The sequence below is a fragment of the Hyla sarda genome, chromosome 5 (genome assembly GCF_029499605.1).
Source record: "Hyla sarda isolate aHylSar1 chromosome 5, aHylSar1.hap1, whole genome shotgun sequence".
Taxonomy (NCBI): domain Eukaryota; kingdom Metazoa; phylum Chordata; class Amphibia; order Anura; family Hylidae; genus Hyla; species Hyla sarda.
Window position 1 is genome coordinate 22,230,809 of NC_079193.1, and position 22,254 is coordinate 22,253,062.

The 22,254-nt window shown below is 47.2% G+C and overlaps 1 protein-coding gene across 6 annotated transcripts in view; it reads left to right on the plus strand.

Moving 5' to 3' along the window:
• SGCE (sarcoglycan epsilon) overlaps positions 1-22,254 on the plus strand; it is a 117,308-nt gene that overhangs the window by 29,363 nt on the left and 65,691 nt on the right. For 3 of the 6 annotated variants that reach the window (XM_056518990.1, XM_056518993.1, XM_056518992.1), the window contains exon 1: positions 5,425-5,574. The exons of 2 other annotated variants lie outside the window; for them this stretch is intronic. In XM_056518990.1, the coding sequence (XP_056374965.1) occupies positions 5,514-5,574 (61 nt within the window). In that variant the 5' untranslated portion in view covers positions 5,425-5,513. Of the gene's footprint in view, positions 1-5,424; positions 5,575-22,254 lie in introns of those variants that run through there. One more of the 6 variants, XM_056518991.1, reaches the window with a different exon arrangement.

Below are 22,254 nucleotides of genomic sequence, written 5' to 3' on the forward strand. Positions count from 1 at the left end.
GACACTGCGGAAGAGACGGCTTCCTCCTTTAAATAAAACCTGTCTATCCTAGACCTGCAGCTACCTCGATGATAGGTGAAACCCACGTGGCCTGAGGGACTCCGGATGTGGGCGTCCTCTAGGCGAGCTTCCCTAACTATATTATTGAGGGCCACGCTATCGTAAGCCAGCGGACCATTGGAACCTCTCCTATCTTGGGACCTCGTGACATTATTGAAGTCCCCTCCAAAAATCACTTGCCGGCTAGTAAAAAGGAAGGGCTTAATCCTCATAAAGAGATCTTTGCGGCCCCACTTGGTTTGTGGGGCGTAGATGTTAATGAGCCGGAGCTCTTGCCCCTTCATGAGGACATCTAAGATCAGGCACCTCCCCATTTCTAACTCAATAACCCGTCGGCATTCAACCGGAGCGGTAAAAAGGACCGCCACCCCACTATACGGCTCAGCCGCAAGAGACCAGTGGGAGGGCCCGCGCCTCCACTCTCTTCTGGCTTTTACCAGGGAGGCTAGATCTGACAACCTGGTCTCTTGCAGATACAAAATGTCGGCTTCAACACGGCCGAGAAAATCAAAGGCTGCGAATCTAGCCGTATCCGACTTTATGCTGGCACAGTTAATGGATGCCAGCGTCAATGGGGTGAGTGCCGCCATCATGGGTGATTAAGTTAGACGGCCTCACCTCTATTTCTTCTTCCCCTTCTTCTTCGTGCCCTCATCCCCAGAAGAAGAAGAAAGGGCAGGACCACTTTTAACCCTTTTTTTGGATTCGCTCTGATCCATATGGTCCCCGTCTCCGTCCGACCCCGGTCTAGCCCTGCCCTCCGAGGAAGGTGCCTCAACAGGACAGGGCCCAGTTCCCCCCAGAGGCTCTCTCTCCCTAGGCACCTCGCCCTCACCTTCCCCCTCCAAGGAGGGGGAGGAGATGTTATCAAGGACGAGGTACCGGTTTGACAGGTCAACCAGAGGGGGGGCAGTCAGGCTTCCGCTTTGGACCCGGCCCGCAGTACGAGGGAGAGAGGGCTTGGACCTCTTCTTTCTCCCTTTCCTTTTGCCCTTGTCTTTCTTTTTGGCCTTCTCTACACTCTCCTCATCCACACTTTCATAGTGGGAGGAATCGGAAGAGTCGGCCATATTGCCTTCCTCTTCGCCCAGTCTCCTGACCTCCTCATCCAGCACGTCCTCCTCCAGGGCTTCAGTCATTTCAGGGCCAGCTTCAGGAGCAGGGGCCGGAGCTACCCCCGTCACTTGGGCACTCTCCTGCTCCCTACTCCTCCTCCGATTTTCCTCCCGCCTTAGTTTGGCGGGGCCCTTCTTCCTCACTAGCCCTGGTGCGCCCCCATCCCTGCTCGTACCCTCTCCAGCCGAGGCAACCTCACAGCTCTCCCCAGCCGGAGCGGCCGCCGCACGGGCGAAGGCGCTAGGACAACGGCTGAAAGGGTGCCCGAGGACACCACACAGATGGCAGCGGATCTGCCTACAGGATGCGGCCAGATGACCCACCCCACCACACAAAGCACAGACCTGTACAGTACAGGCTGCGCTAAAATGGGTGGGGCTACCGCACCTGTGACAGACCTTAGGCTGCCCCTGGTAGAAGACCTGGATCCTGTCACGTCCAAGGAAGGCGGCTGACGGAATGTGGGCAACCGTACTCCCTGAACGCCTGAGTTTGACGGAAAACGTCCAGGCCCCGGACCAGATCCCGTGCTCATCAATGTTTTTCTTGGGCATGTCCGTCACATCCCCATACCGACCGAGCCAGGTCATGATGTCGTAACAAGAAAGTGACTCGTTACGGGTCAAAACGGTCACCTTCTTGACCGAGTTCTGACGGGAAATTGCCTTTACGGCAAAATCCCGCCAGCCGGGCTCGTTCTTCGCCACCTCGTAGTTTGACCAGAAGAGTTCGAGACCCTCTGGCCGAACGAAACTGACGTCAAACTCGGACGTACCGTAGGGGTGGATCAGGGCAAAGATGTCACTCGCCCTGAATTCCATCTGGAGGAGGAGCTCAACCACTTTAGCGCGAGGTGGGCACGCATCCTCACCCCTCCAAATCAGACGGACCACATTCCTGCGGTTATTGTCCTGCCCGGTTGTCGGGAGGGACCAGACCACCTCCCCATTCTGCTCTCGGAAAGCCCCCAAACCGTGCCTCTCTATCCAGAAAGACAGGTCGACCTCACCCCTTCCCTCTACCTGGATCGACCTGTCTCCCCTACGCAGAGCCTCCAGGAGGCGCTGTTGCAAGTAACCCCCGGGGACGGACGGAGACGGGGACCCCCCTGGACCCCCGGCAGCGACATTAGCATAGCTCCTAGGAGCAGTCACTGCCGGGGGGGCAGCCGGGCCAGACCCAGACCCAGAACCACCATTCACACCACCACTCACACCACCACTCACATCATCCTTTTTTCCATTCATACCACTACTCCCACCAACATTCACTCCACTGACACTCCTCTCATCCACAACACTACTACACTCAGCATTCTCACTCATACCCTGCCTAACTGATTCTGGGCTGGCTGGGATTTGTAGTACCGCTGGCTTAATTGCAGTCTTTTTTTCCGGCTTGGCTGCTGCTGCTGATGATGATGGCTCCTCCTTCTGAATGATCAATGGTGCCTCCTGAGTCTGGGGCTGCCCCACCGAGCGCACCCCAACTCCTCCCACGGTGCCATTGCCGGACACTGATCCCGACACCGGGACACTCCCCCCCCTCACAGGGGAGTGCCCTGCAGTGCCCGCAGAACACACTGTACTCGGGGGACCGCCCCCCGAGCACACAGACACAACGCTCTCTGGCGCCCGGACACTCCCCCCCCTCACAGGGGAGTGCCCCGCGGCGCCAGTAGTGCCCACAGTACTCGGGGAACCGCTCCCCGAGCACACGGCAGCATAACTTGCCTCTGGCACTTGGACACGCCCCCTGCCACCCTGGGGCGGTCCTGCAGTGCCAGAGCTGCCCGGCATGAGCCCATCCTGCCCTTCCCTACCGACAGGATGGGTGGGCTTCACAACTATTGCGCCCTTAGCCGTTGCTGACGCCTTACTGTACTCCCCGTGCTGGCCCCGCTCCACCACAGGAACGGGGTCTGGCAGTTTGGGGGAGCCCGCAGCCTGAACCAGCTTTGCAGCTGGCCCAGACTGCTGGAAGGGGACAAATACATATTGTACCGTCTCCTTTGTCTTCCTTTTCTTGGACCTCTGCTTGACCACCACATCTTCACACTCCTCGTCCCCAAAGGTGAAATTTTGGAGGTGGGCTGGGGACTCCTGCATCACAATTGCCCTCAGCAGACCCCCAGCCTCACCCTCCACGTCATCCTCCTCACTCTCGCTTGGCGGAAGTGCCACCTGTCCAGCCTCAATGTAGCTGTCCTGGGTCTGGGTGTCACCTGGAGTAGCTACAACTCCCACACTTTCCTCCATCTTCTCCTCTTCACCACCATCCTCACTATCTTCGCCGCCACTACTCTCCCCATCATCCACCTCCACCTTACCTGGGGATTTCGTGGCGGCAAACCGATCGCTGTTGATCAGCTTCTCCTTGAAGAGACCGCTCCCCTCCACTATCTCCGCTCTCCTCGCCTCCAGCTTCACAATCTCGCCCCTCAGCGATGTTATCCTCTTCTTCAGTTCTGGCTTGCTCTTTCTGGATCCGGTACTCATCAGACTCTGGGTCGCACGCAGATCCTCTCTGGCCATCCTCAGCTCCCTGCCGCGCTGCTCGTACTCCGCTAACCTTGCGGCCATGCGGGAGCAGTACGTGGAACTGGACTCGCCGGGCCCACTCTCCGACCACATCTCCACACTGCTTTTCCGTGCCTTTCTTCCACCAGTGGATCTCTGGCTGGCACCCGTAGCCTGGGTAGCAGAGCCTGCATTGCTGCAGACTCTGCCCGATCTTCTCCCGGCCGGAATAATGGCTGTCGAAGTTTTCACTCCACTTCCCGCCAGCCTGGAACGGGGAGTGGAGCCACGAGGCTCCATTGCAGGAGCTTCTTCCCCAGGAATCTGCCACAAACCTGGGGAAGGCTTGTTGGAAATCTCTGCTTGCTTCTGCTCTGCTGGAAGTCTCAGGAGACACACCCGCACACACCCTGCTGGGAGCTGTAATTACTGTCTATGTAGAGGACAGAAGCTTCTTTAGGGTCCTGTACAGAACACACAATGTCCTAAAAAAGTAACATGGAGCCGCCCTCACCTGGTGTCCAAAGGAGCAGCTAATCCTGGTACAGGTAAAGAGTACAGAACATGTAATACCTTCCTGTACTGTAGGGGGCGCTATCAGACACCAGTCAGTGCATACACTTCAGTAATACAGGTAAAGAGTACAGAACATGTAACACCCCCTGTACTATAGGGGGCGCTACCAGACACCAGTCAGTGCATGCACTTCAGTAATACAGGTAAAGAGTACAGAACATGTAATACCTCCCTGTACTGTAGGGGGCGCTACCAGACACCAGTCAGTGCATGCACTTCAGTAATACATGTAAAGAGTACAGAACATGTAATACCTCCCTGTACTGTAGGGGGCGCTACCAGACACCAATCAGTGCATACACTTCAGTAATAGAGGTAAAGAGTACAGAACATGTAATACCTCCCTGTACTGTAGGGGGCACTACCAGACACCAGTCAGTGCATACACTTCAATAATACAGGTAAAGAGTACAGAACATGTAATACCTCCCTGTACTGTAGGGGGCGCTACCAGACACCAGTCAGTGCATACACTTCAGTAATAGAGGTAAAGAGTACAGAACATGTAATACCTCCCTGAAAACACTGGTCTATTGTTTACAGCACAGCAAGGAAGGCAGCTCAGGTGTGCTTCAATGCATGGGGTGGCTGATGTGTGGGAGGGAGAAAAGAAAAACAAACAAACAAGGGATCCTGGGACTTGTAGTTGGAGGCAGGGAATTCCAACAGGAAAAAGCCATTTCACATAAAGATATCAGCAATGTTATGGTAATCTAACAACATAGCCATTTAGCTCCAATACAAGCACAGATCCACATGTCCATTACTGTCTGACAGGTAAGTACTAAAATCACCTTATGATGGATAAGCCCTTTAAGAAATTACAAGGCATTTAGTGTTTTTAACTCATGATGTTAATGGATAAGATTTTTTTTTTTTCCCTCTCCAATATGTTGTAAAAAAAAAATTCTAAATTCTTTAAAAAAAAAAATTTGATAATGAACTTAACCCTATGCAGTCCTTCCCTCCCCTTAGTCTCCGGGCCCACATCTGCATTGTGTAGCTTCTATTATAAATGAAGACGTTATAGCGTCCGCAGACGTCTCAGTCGTATTCCTCCCCAGTCCCCAGGAATCTGCAGAGGCTGAGAGAGAACATTGTCAATGGCCGTGACTGAGAAGAAGAGGGGGACATGAAGGGAGGTGGAGGGAGGAGGGAAGAGATGAAGGGAGGGAGAGGAAGAGGAGGAGGAGAGGCTGCTGCTGCTCTCGCCTTCCACAACCACAGTCAGGGAGAGTGAAGATGCAGATGGAGCTGGGGATGAACCTCATTGCTGGGAGATGTGGCCCCCTCCTGCTGACAGGTCTGTGTGTACCGTACATATAGCATGCAGCTCCATCCATACCCTGCACACCACATACACCGCCACCCCCGGCACACCAAACCCTCACCGGATGGAAAACATGGGATGTGCCACATCTGCCCAGCTGCTGTGTGATCCACCGCTGGCTTCATTATGCGCATGTCTCCAGGGATATATCCAAGGAATATATCTATATATATATATATATATATATATATATATATATATATATATATTGTATCTACTGACAAGAAGAGCTGAGTTTGTTATTGAGTATCGTAATTACACCCTGTGCTCAATGACAAACTCAGCTCGCTACCATTCCTATTTATGTGTATCACTTTGTTCTATATAATTCCACTATGTGACAGTACACATGCTCTAGGCAGGGGACTCCCAATTGTGAGCCTCCCGCTGCTGCAAAACTACAACTTACAGCATCCCCAGACAGCTGTTGGCTGTCTGTGCCTGCTGGGAGTTGTAGTTTTTGCGGAAGCTGGAGGTCCACAGTTTGGAGGGGGAGGGGGGGCACTGTGAATGGACACTGTGTAATGCTTCCTCTCACCTGTGGTGGCGCTGTAGGGAAACTGAATACTTGCTGACAGGTTGTCCCAAAGATTACTGCTGATCACTGGGGGGGTCCCGGCAGGAGGACACTTCGTAAGGGGGAACCCGTCTAACATGTAGAGATTGTCCAAAGCAGAGAAGCCCTTTCATACAGGCACATGTTGGGGCTCGATTCCAAATAAGACCGTGGAAGTAAACAATATACATAAAATTAACTAATATATATTTATCTATCTATCTCATATCTATCTATCTAATATCTATCTATCTAATATCTATCTATCTAATATCTATCTATCTATCTCATATCTATCTCATATCTATATATCTATCTCATATCTATATATCTCATATCTATCTCATATGTATCTATCTCATATCTATCTCATATCTATATATCTCATATCTATCTCATATGTATCTATCTCATAACTATCTCATATCTATCTATCTATCTATCTCATATCTATCTATCTATCTATCTCATATCTATCTATCTATCTATCTATCTCATATCTATCTATCTCATATCTATCTATCTCATATCTATCTCATATCTATCTATCTCATATCTATTTCATATCTATCTATCTCATATCTATCTATCTATCTATCTATCTATCTCATATCTATCTATCTCATATCTATCTATCTCATATCTATCTCATATCTATCTATCTCATATCTATCTCATATCTATCTATCTCATATCTATCTATCTATCTATCTATCTATCTATCTATCTATCTCTCTACTTCATATCTATCTAATTCATTGACATGGTAGCCTTATTTATCTGGCCTTTTGTAAATTAAACCACTTAGGGGGAGATTTATCTAAACTTGTGCACAAGAAAAATTGTCCAGTCGCCCATAGCAACCAATCAGATGACTTCGTTCATTTTTATAAAGGCCAATGAAAGATAAAAGCAGCGATCTGATTGGTTGCTATGGGCAACTGGACCACCTTACCTCTGCACAGGTATAAAAAAAATCTCCCCCTTATTTTCTATCCTCATGATATGGTCCAGGTGTCTGATCATGGGGGGGTCAAACTGATGGAACCCTTGAACCCCCTGGTGACCCAAGTCGCATTTCAGAATAGAGCAGCGTTGGCATATGCGCCATTGTTTATGGAAAAATCCAAGTGCTGTATGTGGATATCTTTGGTGCTTCTATAAGCAGTGTATGGAGAGTATGCTGACTGCGCTCCGTGCTGCGGGTAGATTTGGGCCCCATTGTGGAGATTGCGAGGTGTGGTTCCAGAGGTCGCTGATTACCCTCCACCGGCGGGGGCCCCCAGAATCTGAGACTTATTCCTTATACTGTTTATAGCGGGTAGGCTTTTAAGTGATACATTTGAAATGTCATAGAGTTTTTATTAGTCAATCTTAGTCAATCTTAGTGTGCAGACCCCGACCAATCACCAGAACGAACCGGCAGAATTACACATTATGAGCGTTCTCTCCCCACTCTCTGTCACAGGACCTGGAGGGACTTCAGTGATAGTCTATGGGGCCATCAAGGTCTCATTTTGGTCATTTTGAGGGCTTCCGTTTTTACCCAGTGCACTTTTCGGTAAAAATAAAGATTTTCTTTGTTCTGTAGATCATTATGATTACAATGATACCCAATTTATATAGGTTTTGCTTTATTTTACAACTAAAATTTTTTTTTTACTTTTTGTACGAAAAACAGTATGCCTAAAGGAGATGTCCGGTGCGGACTTTTGCTTTTCCATCCTGCCCGGGCTGCAAAAGAAGAGAAAACAAACTTTCACTTACCTTCCTTCGTTCCCCCGGAGCATTCGCTGCAGCTGATCGGTCGGCCGGGCTATCTACTTACTACTTCCTTTAGCCCGGTACATCACACGGTGCTTCAGCCTATCACTGGCCGCATCGATGTCCCGCCTTGGCCGGTGCTCAAGTGCCACAGTCTGGAATGCCTCCTCGCTCACACTCATCTCCCAGCCTCTCCTGGATTGTAAGCCGAGCCCTGTACATCAACCAAGGAGGAGCTGGGAGATGAGGGTGAACGAGGAGGCGTGGCAGACTGTGGCACTTGAGCAGCTCAGCCCTGCCTCCTTGACACTTGGCTGAGAATTATAAAAGGCAATTTTATAAGTTTACCAGCCACCATCAGCTCTAGGAAAGGTGCAGTTTGATTTTATACCATAACAGCTATCCAATGGCATCTGCCGTGAATACAGCTGACAAATTTAAGCTATTCCTCTGATTGTGAGTCAAAAGTACAGACTCGCAATGCAAAAGAGTGAATGAGAAGTATGTGAAAGGAGAAGCTTAGGAGGAAATAGTGATAAAAATGCTGTGATCATATGCTGTCTAGGGTTTGTGTTTGTTACATAATTTTTGGTTGCGTTTGCCCTGAATGCTGTATTTAGATCAGCGCCACAAGGCTCCTCTGCATCTTATACTGGGCCATATAAGGCAGCGACAACCCAGCTTTAATATCTGCTTGTTATTCGAGTAGTTGTAAAAACTTTATGGGGCGTTTTTCTTTTTTTTTTTTTAAGTTTATTTTTATTGTGTTCAGTAGCATATTAACCAGATGATACGTCTCAGGCTGTCCGCCAAACCCTTCGCCACTGACACCCTGCTATGCCTATATCTTTGGCCTCTTGCTACTGCAGCAATCCCCAACCTCTATAGCAGTGTTTCCCTATCAGGGTTACAAAACTACAACTCCCAGCATGCCCGGACAGCCAAAGGCTGTCCGGGCATGGTAAGAGTTGTAGTTTTGCAACAGCTGGAGGCATCTTGGTTGGGAAACACTGCTCTATAGCAAAACAAAGCAATTCAGACCCCAGACAAGACATGTAAATTAAAGGGGTACTCAACCGGAAAACATTTTTTTTTAAATCAACTGGTGCCAGAAAGTTAAACAGATTTGTAAATTATTTCTGTTTAAAAATCTTGATCCTTCCAGTACTTATCAGCTGCTGAATACTACAGAGGAAGTTATATTATTTTTGAATTTCCTTTCTGTCTGACCACAGTGCTCTCTGCTGACACCTCTGTCCATGATAGGAACTGTCCAGAGTACAAGCAAATCTCCATAGCAAACCTATACTGCTCTGGACAGTTCCTGTCACCTGGTGCCAGAAAATTAAACAGATTTGTAAACTACTTCTATTTAATTTTGATCCTTCCAGTACTTTTCAGCTGCTGTATACTACAGAGGAAGTTCTTTTCTTTTTGAATTTCCTTTCTGTATGACCACAGTGCTCTCTGCTGACACCTCTGTCCATGTCAGGAACTGTTCAGAGCAGGATAGGTTTGCTATGGGGATTTGCTTGTACTCTAGACAGTTACTAAAATGGACAGAGGTGTCAGCAGAGAGCACTGTGGTCAGACAGAAAGGAAATTCAAAAAGAAAAGAACTGGAAGGATTAAGATTTTTAATTAGAAGTAATTTACAAATCTGCTTAACTTTCTGGCACCAGTTGTTTAAAAAAAAATGTTTTCCAGCGGAGTACCCCTTTAATGCAGACCCCAGACCAAAAAAAAAAGAGTAGCAGCAATTACACTTTAAGTTATAGTGCTTAAGGACAGAAACAGAAGAAAGGGGGGGGGGCATGCCTAGAAACTGTCCTATAATAAACCTTTAGACCCCTAAATTAAATTAGACCCTAGACAAGACCCCTCAATTAATGCAGGCCCCAGACCAGACTCCAAAACTAATATAGGACAAAGACCAGGCCCCAGACTGAACAAATAAATTCATTTAGGCCCCAGACTAGATCCCTGAAAACCAGAGCCCTTAATTAATTTAGGCCCCAGACCAGACACCAATATTAAACCAGGTCCCAGACCAGACCCTTAAATTAATTCAGGCCCAGACCACGCCCCCAAATTAATTCAAGTTTTAGACAAGACCCCTAAATTAAACCAGGCTCCAGACCAGATCCCTAAATTAAACCAGGCTTCAGACCAGACCCCTAAATTAAATGGGTAGGGTTGTGGCATGGGGCCTGACTTAAAGGGGTACTCCACTGGAAAAATGAAAACCAACTGGTGCCAAAAAGTTAAACAGATTTGTAAATTACTTCTATTTCAAAATATTAATCCTTCCAGTACAGCTGCTGTATGCTCCACATGAAGTTCTTTTATAATTTAATTTCCTTTATGTCTGACTGACACCTCTGTCCAGTTTAGATACTGTCAGGCCCCAGGCCACAACCCTAAATTAATTTAGTCCTCAGACCAGTCCTTTAAATTAAATCAGGTCCCAGACAAGACACCTAAATTGAACCATTCCCCAGACCAGAACCCTTAATTTATTCAGGCCTCAGGACAGACCCCTAAAGTAAATCAGGCCCCAGACCGGAACTGATATTATTCAGACCCCATATCAGATAGCTATATTAAACCAGGCCCTATAAAAGACCCTTACATTAATTCAGGCCCCAGAGCAGAGCCCTGAAAAATAAGACCTTAAACCAGACCGCTCAATTAATTCAGGCCCCATACCAGACCCCAAAAATAATTCAGGCCCCAGACCAGACCCCTAAATTAATTCAGGCCCCAGACCAGATACCTATATTAAACCAGGCACCAGTGCAGACCCCTAAAAATTAGACTTTAAACCAGAGCCCTCAATTAATCCAGGCCTCAAACCAGACCCTTAAAGAGTACCTGTCATGATCTTGTTACATTTTATAATCCACCCAGATTCACATCCCCAGCAGACGTGACATCATCTGAAGCCATACAGGGGAGAACTTCCTCCCTCACTCTGCTACACACAGCCCAGAGCAGTTCAGTGTGAGATGAGCTATGATTGGATAAGGCTCCGCATACACACCCCTAAGCACTCCAGACTGCATTTCCTGATTTTGATCTTCTGCCAGGCCAGCAGGAGTCCAAAGTCTGTGCAAGAGATGGGGGAAAAATGTGCTCTGGACAAGTAGGGAGACACCTAGTGGCAGTTTTTTTAAACACAAATAAAACATAGAAAACTTCATTTTTTAAGTACATTAGAAAGATTTTTTATTTACCATAATGAGTGCAATAGCAACATTTTTTTTTAATGATAGTGCCCTTTTAAATTACATTAGACTTTACAAAACTTCTAAATAAATTAAGACCCCCAGACCAGACTCCAAATTAAAGGGGTATTCCAGGCCAAAACTTTTTTTTATATATATCAACTGGCTCCGGAAAGTTAAACAGATTTGTGAATGACTTCTATTAAAAAATCTTAATCCTTCCAATAGTTATTAGCTTCTGAAGTTGAGTTGTTATTTTCTGTCTAACTGCTCTCTGATTACTCACGTCCCGGGAGCTGTGCAGTTCCTATGGGGATATTCTCCCATCATGCACCGCTCCCGGGACGTGACATCATCACTGAGCAGTTAGACAGAAAACTTCAGAAGCTAATAACTATTGGAAGGATTAAGATTTTTTAATAGAAGTAATTTACAAATCTGTTTCACTTTCCGGAGCCAGTTGATATATATATATATATAAAGGTTTTGCCTGGAATACCCTTTAATTCAGGCCCCAGACCAGACTTAACAAAAAACAACAAGATTCTGAACGAGACCCCTAAATGAATCAGCTGCCAGACCAAACCCCATGAATAAATCAAGTCCATCAATCAATACTCACAGCCTTTTGTTTGGCCTCTTCTGCTGCAGACACCAGTCCTCACATTGTGTTCCAATGCCAGTGCCAGGACATTGTGTGCCCCCCTGCACAATAAGGACAGCAGCCGGACCGTGTCAGAAAGTGTTTGGCGCAGACTAAGGCTAAGTTTCCACTTGTTTTTTTTTCTGGCAGTTTTTGGATATCTGCCACTGCAGTTTTTGAGCCAAAGTCAGAAGTGGATCCATAAGGAAGGATAAGTGTAAGTCCTTCCCTTATATGTCCTATTCCTTTTGAATACATTTCTGGCTTTGGCACAAAAACTGCAGTGGCAGATATCCAAAAACTGCCAGAAAAAAACCAAGTGGAATCCTAGCCTAAGGGGTAAGAAGCGACGAGTTAGAGCAGCCATTCTCACCACTAATCCCCTAATACAGTATGGTAATATAAAGTCACATTATGGTGGTATAAGTTAGTCACTTTATGGTGGTAATATTGGGTCATGCATGATATAGTCACTGTATGGGGTTATTACCGTATTTTTCGCCGTATGAGACGCTCCGGTAGAGATGAGCGAATTTACAGTAAATTTAATCCGTCACGAACTTCTCGGCTCAGCAGTTGCTGACTTATCCTGCATAAATTAGTTCAGCTTTCCGGTGCTCCGGTGGGCTGGAAAAGGTGGATACAGTCCTAGGAGACTCTTTCCTAGGACTGTATCCACCTTTTCCAGCCCACCGGAGCACCTGAAGGCTGAACTAATTTACGCAGGATGAGTCATCAACTGCCGAGCCGAGAAGTTCGTGACGAATCAAATTTACTGTAAGTTCGCTCATCTCTACGCTCCGGCATATAAGACGCACACAATTTTAAAGGTGGAAAATATAGAAAAAAGAAAAGATTCTGAACCAAATACAATGTAAAGTATAGGACAGTGATCTTCAACCTGTGGACCTCCAGATGTTGCAAAACTACAACTCCCAGCATGCCCGGACAGCCGTTGGCTGTCCGGGCATGCCGGGAGTTGTAGTTTTGCAACATCTGGAGGTCCGCAGGTTGAAGACCACTGGTATTGGAGGTTGTACTCACGTGTCCCCGCGGCTCCGGACCCGTCACCGCTTGTCACCGCTGCCCTGGATGTCGCCCTCCATCACTGTGGCAGCATCCCTGGGGTGTCCCCGTTGCTCCGGAACGTCTTTGCTGCCCGGGATCCTCGCTCTCGTCACCTCCATCTCGTCGCTATGCACGGCTCCTATTGGATGACGGGACGGCGTGCGCGACGACGTGATGACGTCGAAGGAGAGCGCCGGCCATGCAGGGGATCCCGGCACGGAGCAGACACCGAGGAGGCTGGTAAGGTCTCTCCCGGTGTCCTGTAAGCTGTTCGGGACGTCGCGATTTCACTGCGGTGGTCCCAAACAGCCCGACTGAACAGCCAGGTTAGTGTCACTTTCGCTTCAGACGCAGCGGTCAGCTTTGATCACCGCGTCTGAAGGGTTAATACAGGGCATCACCGCGACCGGTGATGTTCTGTATTAGCCGCGGGTCCCGGCCGTTGATGGCCGGTTTTAATGTGTATTCGCCATATAAGACGCACCAACTTCCCCCCCCCCCAGTTTTGGGGAAGAAAAAGTGCGTCTTATATGGTGAAAAATACGGTATTCTGTATTATTTTTGTCATGAAAAGGTGATAATATTCTATAGCCACCTACGCGCTGTATGGTGGTAATATTAAGTTGCTCATTTGTGGTAATATTTGGTCATTAAATAGTTTTATTTCTCACAGTATGACGGTATTTTTTAATCAACTGTATGGTAGTATTATTGGTCATTTTAATGTGTTATTACATTATGTATATGTCAGTGTATGTCTGTATGTTGTTATTAGAGATGAGCGAATTTACAGTAAATTCGATTCGTCACGAACTTCTCGGCTCGGCAGTTGATGACTTATCCTGCATAAATTAGTTCAGCTTTCCGGTGCTCCGGTGGGCTGGAAAAGGTGGATACAGTCCTAGGAAAGAGTCTCCTAGGACTGTATCCACCTTTTCCATCCCACGGGAGCACCGGAAAGCTGAACTAATTTATGCAGGAAAAGTCATCAACTGCCGAGCCGAGAAGTTCGTGACGAATCGAATTTACTGTAAGTTCGCTCATCTCTAGTTGTTATATTCAGTCACATTATGGTACTATAAGTGGTATCCTGATTTTTCTGTGAATAGAATCAAAATTATCCAATAAAGAAAAAAAAAAGGAGGTTTAAGTGTGAGGTACACGTTGGGAGTAGTGATATACCTAGTTGTTAAAACTTTATTGTGCTCGTCTTCCTCTTCTCTATACGCACTAGTGCCAGTTGTGAAATTTGTGAATTCAGACAGACAGACAATTTTGTAAAAAGTTTAGATTTGCTTACCCAATTTTTTATTTACACTTTAAGGGCTCATTCACACGGACATGCGGATCCGCCAACAATGGACCCTTCAGTGCTGCCTCCTCTGTGCCTGCTCATATTGGCAATCCGCCGCTATGAGCAGACATGCTGCGATGTGCGAGTTGCAGCGCGTATGCACAGTGTATTTTGCACATATCGCGGCCACTCCCCCTGCTCCCTGAGCTAGGCCGAGAACAGCCGCGATGTGTGCGAGTATACTGCGCATACACGCGGTTGACTCACACATCGCAGTGTGTCTGCTCATAGCGGTGGATTGCCACTATGAGCAGGCACAGAGGAGGCAGCAGTGAAGGGTCCACTATCAAATGCACTGCGGATCTGTCCATGTGAATGAGCCCTATGGGCATGTTCACACAGCAGAATGAACATCGTGTGCACAGTGCAGCAGAATCCCATTGAAATCAATGGGACTCTGCTGCAGCGGAATGTCCGTGCAGAATATTTCGGCAGAATTCCTGATGGACATGTCACTGTCTATTCTGTCTAGAAATGTCTATTCTTTCTGCAGATTATGCTCGGAAATGCATTGCCGTCTATGAGACGGCACATTTCTAAGCGGTCCTAGCGCCCGCCGGAACATTCAAATATGCACAATGTCCACCCATGTACCGGGCGGACATTCTGCACATTTTCCTACCATGTGATCATACCCTAACACAGACATAAGTGGCATTATACATTGTGGGCTGGGTATCATGGAGTACAGTGGTCCCTCAAGTTACAATATTAATTGGTTCCAGGAAGACCATTGCATGTTGAAACCATTGTATGTTGAGAACAGAACTCTATGGAAACCTGGTAATTAGTTCTGAAGCCACCAAAATGTCATCCAAAAATAGGAAAAAGTGAGGATTAAAGAAAAATAAGTAGATAACTAATAGAGATAAAGCAAATCCTTATATATAAAAGTAATAAAGATCTGCTGGGAGCTGTAAATCACTGTCTATGTCAGTGTTTCCCAACCAGGGTGCCTCCAGCTGTTGCAAAACTACAACTCCCAGCATGCCCGGACAGCCAACGGCTGTCCGGGCATGCTGGGAGTTGTAGTTTTGCAACAGCTGGAGGCACCCTGGTTGGGAAACAATGGTTTATGTAGAGGACAGGAGCTTCTTCAGGGTCCTTTACAGTACACACAGTGTCCCAAATGGAACCGCCCTTACTTGGTGTCCAAAGGAGCAACTAACCCTGACACAGGTAAAGAGTAGTACAGAACTTATAGTTCCTCCCTGTACTGTAGGGGGCGCTAGCAGACACCAGTCAGTGCATACACTTCAGTAAGGCTGGGTCCACACTACGTTTTGTCCCATACGGGAGCGCATACGGCAGGGGGGAGCTAAAAGCTCGCGCTCCCGTATGTTACCGTATGCGCTCCCGTATGTCATTCATTTCAATGAGCCGACCGGAGTGAAACGTTCGGTCCGGTCGGCTCATTTTTGCGCCGTATGCGCTTTTACAACCGGACCTAAAACTGTGGTCAACCACGGTTTTAGGTCCGGTTGTAAAAGCGCATACGGCCCAAAAATGAGCCGACCGGACCGAACGTTTCACTCCGGTCGGCTCATTGAAATGAATGACATACGGGAGCGCATACGGTAACATACGGGAGCGCAAGCTTTTAGCTCCCCCCTGCCGTATGCGCTCCCGTATGGGACAAAACGTAGTGTGGACCCAGCCTTATACAGGTGATTTACCAGTAAAATGCCCATTCTGATTGGTCAGTTCCTCCTGTTGTGACACATTTCGCAGATCTGGACTGTCCGTAACATTGTATGTTGAGTCCGGTTTCAAGTTACAATGGTCCAGAAAAAAAACATTGTATGTTGAAACTATTGTATGTTGAGGCCATAGTAAGTTGAGGGATCACTGTACATATATTCTGTTGTTTTGGTTTTTTGTGCTATGTGTGTATTAGGGTAAATTTGCACATCACAGATATGTTGCGGTTTTTTTTGGGTGCAGGATTTGCTCCAGGACACGTCAGTTCTGATGCAGATTTGTTGTGAATTTAATACTTTGCAATACATACAATATAATCTGCATGCGGTGCATATCCCCCCCCCCCACCCCTCTGGCTTTACCCTCGTTTATTCTTTATTGCAGTATAAAAGTCATTGTATTACTGACTGCACCCACCACAGGAATTTTTGGCAGCATTGTCCGATGCTCCTGACTTGGTTGTGTCCCTGTAAACACCCAACACACATTCACAGCCCCAATACCTCTCTTAGTCCTAAGCACCAGTAGGCTCTTTACGGTGCTGGATTTTGGCACCCAAGATAGGCTCCGTGTTGGTTTATTCCACCATACCCTTTACGTGACCATTAGGCCAGCTCTACCCATTCTCTTCACTTACAATTTACTTACTGTAGAGAAGGGGCAAAAGGATGGGACCACCCAAGGCTAGGCCCCCAACTTCCTCTATAACATTGGTTTCCAAACTGTGGGCCTCCAGCTGTTGCAATACTACAACTCCCAGCATGCCCAGACAGCCGTTGGCTGTCCGGGCATGCTGTGAGTTGTAGTTTTGCAACATCTGGAGGTCCACAGTTTGAAGAGACCACTGTTCTGCAGTATGTATTCCCTTATAGAGATCCACCTTAGAGACTGAAAACCCCTTGTTTTCTATTATACAACCCCTTTAAAACGGAACAAAGTGGTGGGTGACCACTAACCAAACCCCTAATTTAATTTAGGCGCCAGACCAGACCCCTAAACAAATTCAGGCTCCAGACCTGGCCCCTAAATTAATTCAGGCCCCTGACCTGACACCTAAATTATTTCAGCCCCCAAACCTGACCCCTAAATTAATTCAGATCCCAGAGACCAGACCCTTAAATTAATTCAGGAACCAGACAAGAAACATATGTGGTGTCCCGGTACCGTTTTTCATACCGTACCTTGTGGTGGGGTCCCCAAAGTCAGAGTCCCTAGGAACAGTGGGGATCCTCTTCTTTAGTTAACCCCTCGTCACCCCTCAGTTAGCTAAAATTTGTGTAAATAAAAGTGTAAATATGTATATTTAAGATGCCTACCTTGTTGGCGTCGCAGGACCTGCGGGTCATGTGAATTGGTTCACAGAACTCTATGGTTTGCTAAAGGACCTTTGGTGGTTCTTGTGTCAGGTGTTCACCCACAATGCAATGTGACGGTGAGTGACAGCTGTTATGGACCAATTCAAAACCGCTCAGCCCCTGCCCATATAAGGGAGCTGCAGCCATTAATCTCTCTCTTGGGTTGCTGACACTGGATGAGGCAGGACCTTTACTAGGCCTTAGCCTTGCGGCCTCGGCCTACACTAAAGACTGTGAGTTCTTCTCATTCCCCGCTATCTCCGCAAGATCACTGGACCTCAACCTACCCCTAAATCCAGCGGATCTATGCTACAAAAATCCTCCTAAACTAAAGAGAATTTACAAAGTCCCAACCACCTGTCAATCGCTGCTTCAGCTGTATATAGACTCTGTTATCTTGACTGTTGTTACTGCTGCATGTTACAGAAAATCTTCAGTAAAGTTTCTACAAGTTTTCAGCTAAGCACTGGTTGTGGACAATCCGTTATTCTACACTCACCTATCGCTCTTGGGAAGGGTGGCGATAGGCCCAGCATTACCTCAGAGTTTTAACCCTCACCCTGGCGTCATGAGTGACAAGGGTTAAATTAACCCCTCATATACTACAGCAACACCTCAACTACCCTACACCCCCTGAGGCATACCACACATACATTTACTGTAGGTCCGTGACCTGACCCCCATTCGGCCCAGGCGTTTTTAATGAGCAAGAGACTGCATAAGGGTTTCCTCCTTACATTCTCTCAGCCCTCTGGCAGTGAGCACATGGTAGGTGTTCACACTGGTGTGGTTCTCTGTGGCGGCCATTGTTTCTGTGATGCTTTGTCTGTGGGGTGGTGCTGCCCAAAGCCAGGGGCTTGGTCGGCAGCAGTGGGGCTGCCTGGCCACTGGGTCATTCTCCCTGTGGGCATGGTGGCAGTGGTCGCCGCCCCGCGCTAGGCCAGTGTTAGGTTAGGGAACCACTCTGACTAGGTGGCCTTGACGTGGCGAGTGGGCTTGTACTTTTTGATCAAAATGTATACTAATTATATAATTATATTATATTATGCCGAGAAGCAAGTAGATCAAGATACAAATGGAGGATGTGCGGCTGTGTTTCTCTATTTGTGTTGACCCCCTTAATATATTCAGGACCCAGACCAGAAACCTACATTATTCAGGCACCAGACCTGACCCATGAATTAATTCAGACTCCAGACCGGACCCCTCAACTAATTCAGGCCCCAGACACCTATATTAATTCAGGCCCCAGACACCTATATTAATTCAGGCCCCAGACACCTATATTAATTCAGGCCCCAGACACCTATATTAATTCAGGCCCCAGACACCTATATTAATTCAGGCCCCAGACACCTATATTAATTCAGGCCCCAGACACCTATATTAATTCAGGCCCCAGACACCTATATTAATTCAGGCCCCAGACACCTATATTAATTCAGGCCCCAGACACCTATATTAATTCAGGCCCCAGACACCTATATTAATTTCAGGCCCCGACACCTATATTAATTCAGGCCCCAGACACCTATATTAATTCAGGCCCCAGACACCTATATTAATTCAGGCCCCGACACCTATATTAATTCAGGCCCAGACCCCTATATTAATTCAGGCCCCAGACACCTATATTAATTCAGGCCCCAGACACCTATATTAATTCAGGCCCCAGACACCTATATTAATTCAAGCCCCAGACACCTATATTAATTCAGGCCCCAGACACCTATATTAATTCAGGCCCCAGACACCTATATTAATTCAGGCCCCAGACACCTATATTAATTAATGCCCCAGACACCTATATTAATTCAGGCCCCAGACACCTATATTAATTAATGCCCCAGACACCTATATTAATTCAGGCCCCAGACACCTATATTAATTCAGGCCCCGACACCTATATTAATTCAGGCCCCAGACACCTATATTAATTCAGGCCCCAGACACCTATATTAATTCAGGCCCCAGACACCTATATTAATTAATGCCCCAGACACCTATATTAATTCAGGCCCCAGACACCTATATTAATTCAGGCCCCAGACACCTATATTAATTCAGGCCCCAGACACCTATATTAATTCAGGCCCCAGACACCTATATTAATTCAGGCCCCAGACACCTATATTAATTCAGGCCCCAGACACCTATATTAATTCAGGCCCCAGACACCTATATTAATTCAGGCCCCAGACACCTATATTAATTCAGGCCCCAGACACCTATATTAATTCAGGCCCCAGACACCTATATTAATTCAGGCCCCAGACACCTATATTAATTCAGGCCCCAGACACCTATATTAATTCAGGCCCCAGACACCTATATTAATTCAGGCCCCAGACACCTATATTAATTCAGGCCCCAGACACCTATATTAATTCAGGCCCCAGACACCTATATTAATTCAGGCCCCAGACTGGATAATGGAAAATGTTGTAAAATTTCAATGAATCTCATGCTATTTTGTTTTGTCCTGTGAAGCTTTATTTCTGTGCTGTGCTGATGGCAAAAATGACTCCATCTACGGGATGGTAAAACGGTTGAATCCTCGTGTTATCAGCAGAGTAAACCCTGCTGAGAAGAGAAATGGTGAGTCCAGGCCGCACCCCGTAACAAATTTGGAGTTAACGTCTTCCTCCTCCCCAATCCTTAAAAATGTGTTCTATAATCTGTAATAATCTATAATAGCGTCTATGATGACAGTAACCCCTCCACTATATGAGTTTATGTGACTTACAAATCTTGCCCCTAAATTGACCAAATGTTGCCTTCTTCCCTCCAATGTTGGTCTATCTTAGAATTGTTGTCTTTAAAGAAACTTATCTATGGGAAAAACAAAGGATCAGATGGGTTCAAAGACAGTTTTATAGAACCTGGGTCCTCATTTTCAGACATTTTGTAATTTCAAAGGATTTAATATATACCTAAAATTAGGGCTGGGCGGTATACCGGTTCATACCGAATAGGAAAATTTTTGAGCTGCACGATATGAATTTTTCTCATACCCAATACCGGTTTGGCCCCTCCCCCTCGGGAATGAATGAATGATCAGCCCAGCGCTGCGCTGTCCCCACATCCGGGAACTAATCCTATGTGACCCGCGAGCGCTGTTCTGCCCCCCCCCCCCCCCAATTAATCATCAGCCCAGCGCTGTCCCGATCAGGGTACTACTCACATGTCACCCGCATGCACTGCCCTCCTCGTCCTGGATGTTGCGGCCGCCGGCGCTGACACTCTATACCAGTGGTCTCCAACCTGCGGACCTCCAGATGTTGCAAAACTACAACTCCCAGCATGCCCGGACAGCCGTTGGCTGTCCGGCCATGCTGGGAGTTGTAGTTTTGCAAAATCTGGAGGTCCGCAGGTTGGAGACCACTGCTCTATACTGTGCTGTATCCCTATGCCCGGGCTGCAAAAGATAAACAAAATAAATTTTAACTCACCTCCCATTGGTCCGGTACCGGCCTCACCTGCTTCCTGGGGACAGGAACGTTGGACAGCTGTCAACCTATCACCGGCCGCAGCGATGTTCTGCCACGGCCGGTGATAGGCTGAGCCCACTGTCATGTAAGAAGCCGGCTCCTCACATGACAGTGGGCTCAGCCTATCACCAGCCGAGGCGGAACATCGCTGCGGCCGGTGATAGGCTGACGGCTGTCCGACGTTCCTGTCCCCAGCGTAAAGCCGACGTAGGAACATGCGTTATTTTATTTTGTTTACCTTTTGCAGCCCGGGCATAGGGATACCGCACAGTATAGAGTGCCAGCGCCGGCAGCCCGCAACAAACAGGAGGACAAGGAGGGTAGCGCTTGTGGTTGACATTTGAGTAGTTACCCCGTTGGGGACAGCGCTGGGCTGATAGTTAATATGGGGGGGGGGGGGCTAGGAAATACCGTTATATACCGTGGAACTGCCAAAAGTTAAAAAAATGCTGTGATACACACATTTGGTCATACCGCCCAGCCCTACCTAAAATGTATAGAAGAATACAGTTATAATAGGAGAAGGTACAAGTGTGTCACTATAGGGGATGCACAGGTAGCAGTTGTAACAGGGCCCAATGGCACCTCTGCCCCATAGAAAAACACCGGTTTTATAAATAGCCCACAGAAGACACGTAACCAAGCTACAGATTTTGCATTGGGGCCTGGAAGCTACAAGTTGTGCCTCCGGGAAGGGGTGTGCAGCCCTAATCTCAACCCTCTCCTCTGTACCTGCCTACTTGTCTGATAAGGGTGACCCCAATCACAATGACAGTCCCTATCTAAGCGCAGGTTAGTTGACACTAACCTAACAGGTGGGAAGAAAGGTATAACTAGCTGGGTCAGTACCTGGGTAATGTAGCAGAATCAGCAGACAATGGATAGCCCATATACAGTCCAAGGGTCCAAGCGCCAGGAGGTCACGTAACAGCAGAATTGGGGAGCAACAGTTTATTATAAATCGATTCTAGAGTAAAACAGTACGCATTTCTATACCCAATAGGGAGTATTTATGCTTAAAGGAATTATCCTAAGATCATAGGTTATGGCCTATTCATAGTATAGAAGATAACTGGTTGATCAGTGGGGGTCCGACTACCTTATTGGCCACAACATAATTCACTCCCTATTGGTCTTCTGAACATAGACGAGTCTAGCACTAGTTAGTGTCAGAATGTTCCATAAAGGGTGAATGGCGCAGTAGTGGAGCATAAGTGCTCCACCCATTCTAGGGGACATTTGACCTCCATTCTGTCGATTAGTGTAGGTCCCAGCAGTTGGACCACCACCAATGAGCTAGACATCCTCTATCCTGTATAAAGGGGATAACTCCATTCATTTTTAGCTAGTTTTTAGAAGAACACCCAATGTAAATAAGCAATTTCAATCAACTAATGGATTATGAGTATAATTTGTTTATTTTTTGCGACTGAGGATCCAGTTTTGGGGAACCTCCTAGGAAGAACGAGCCCTAGATGGGTTAAATCTATGCTG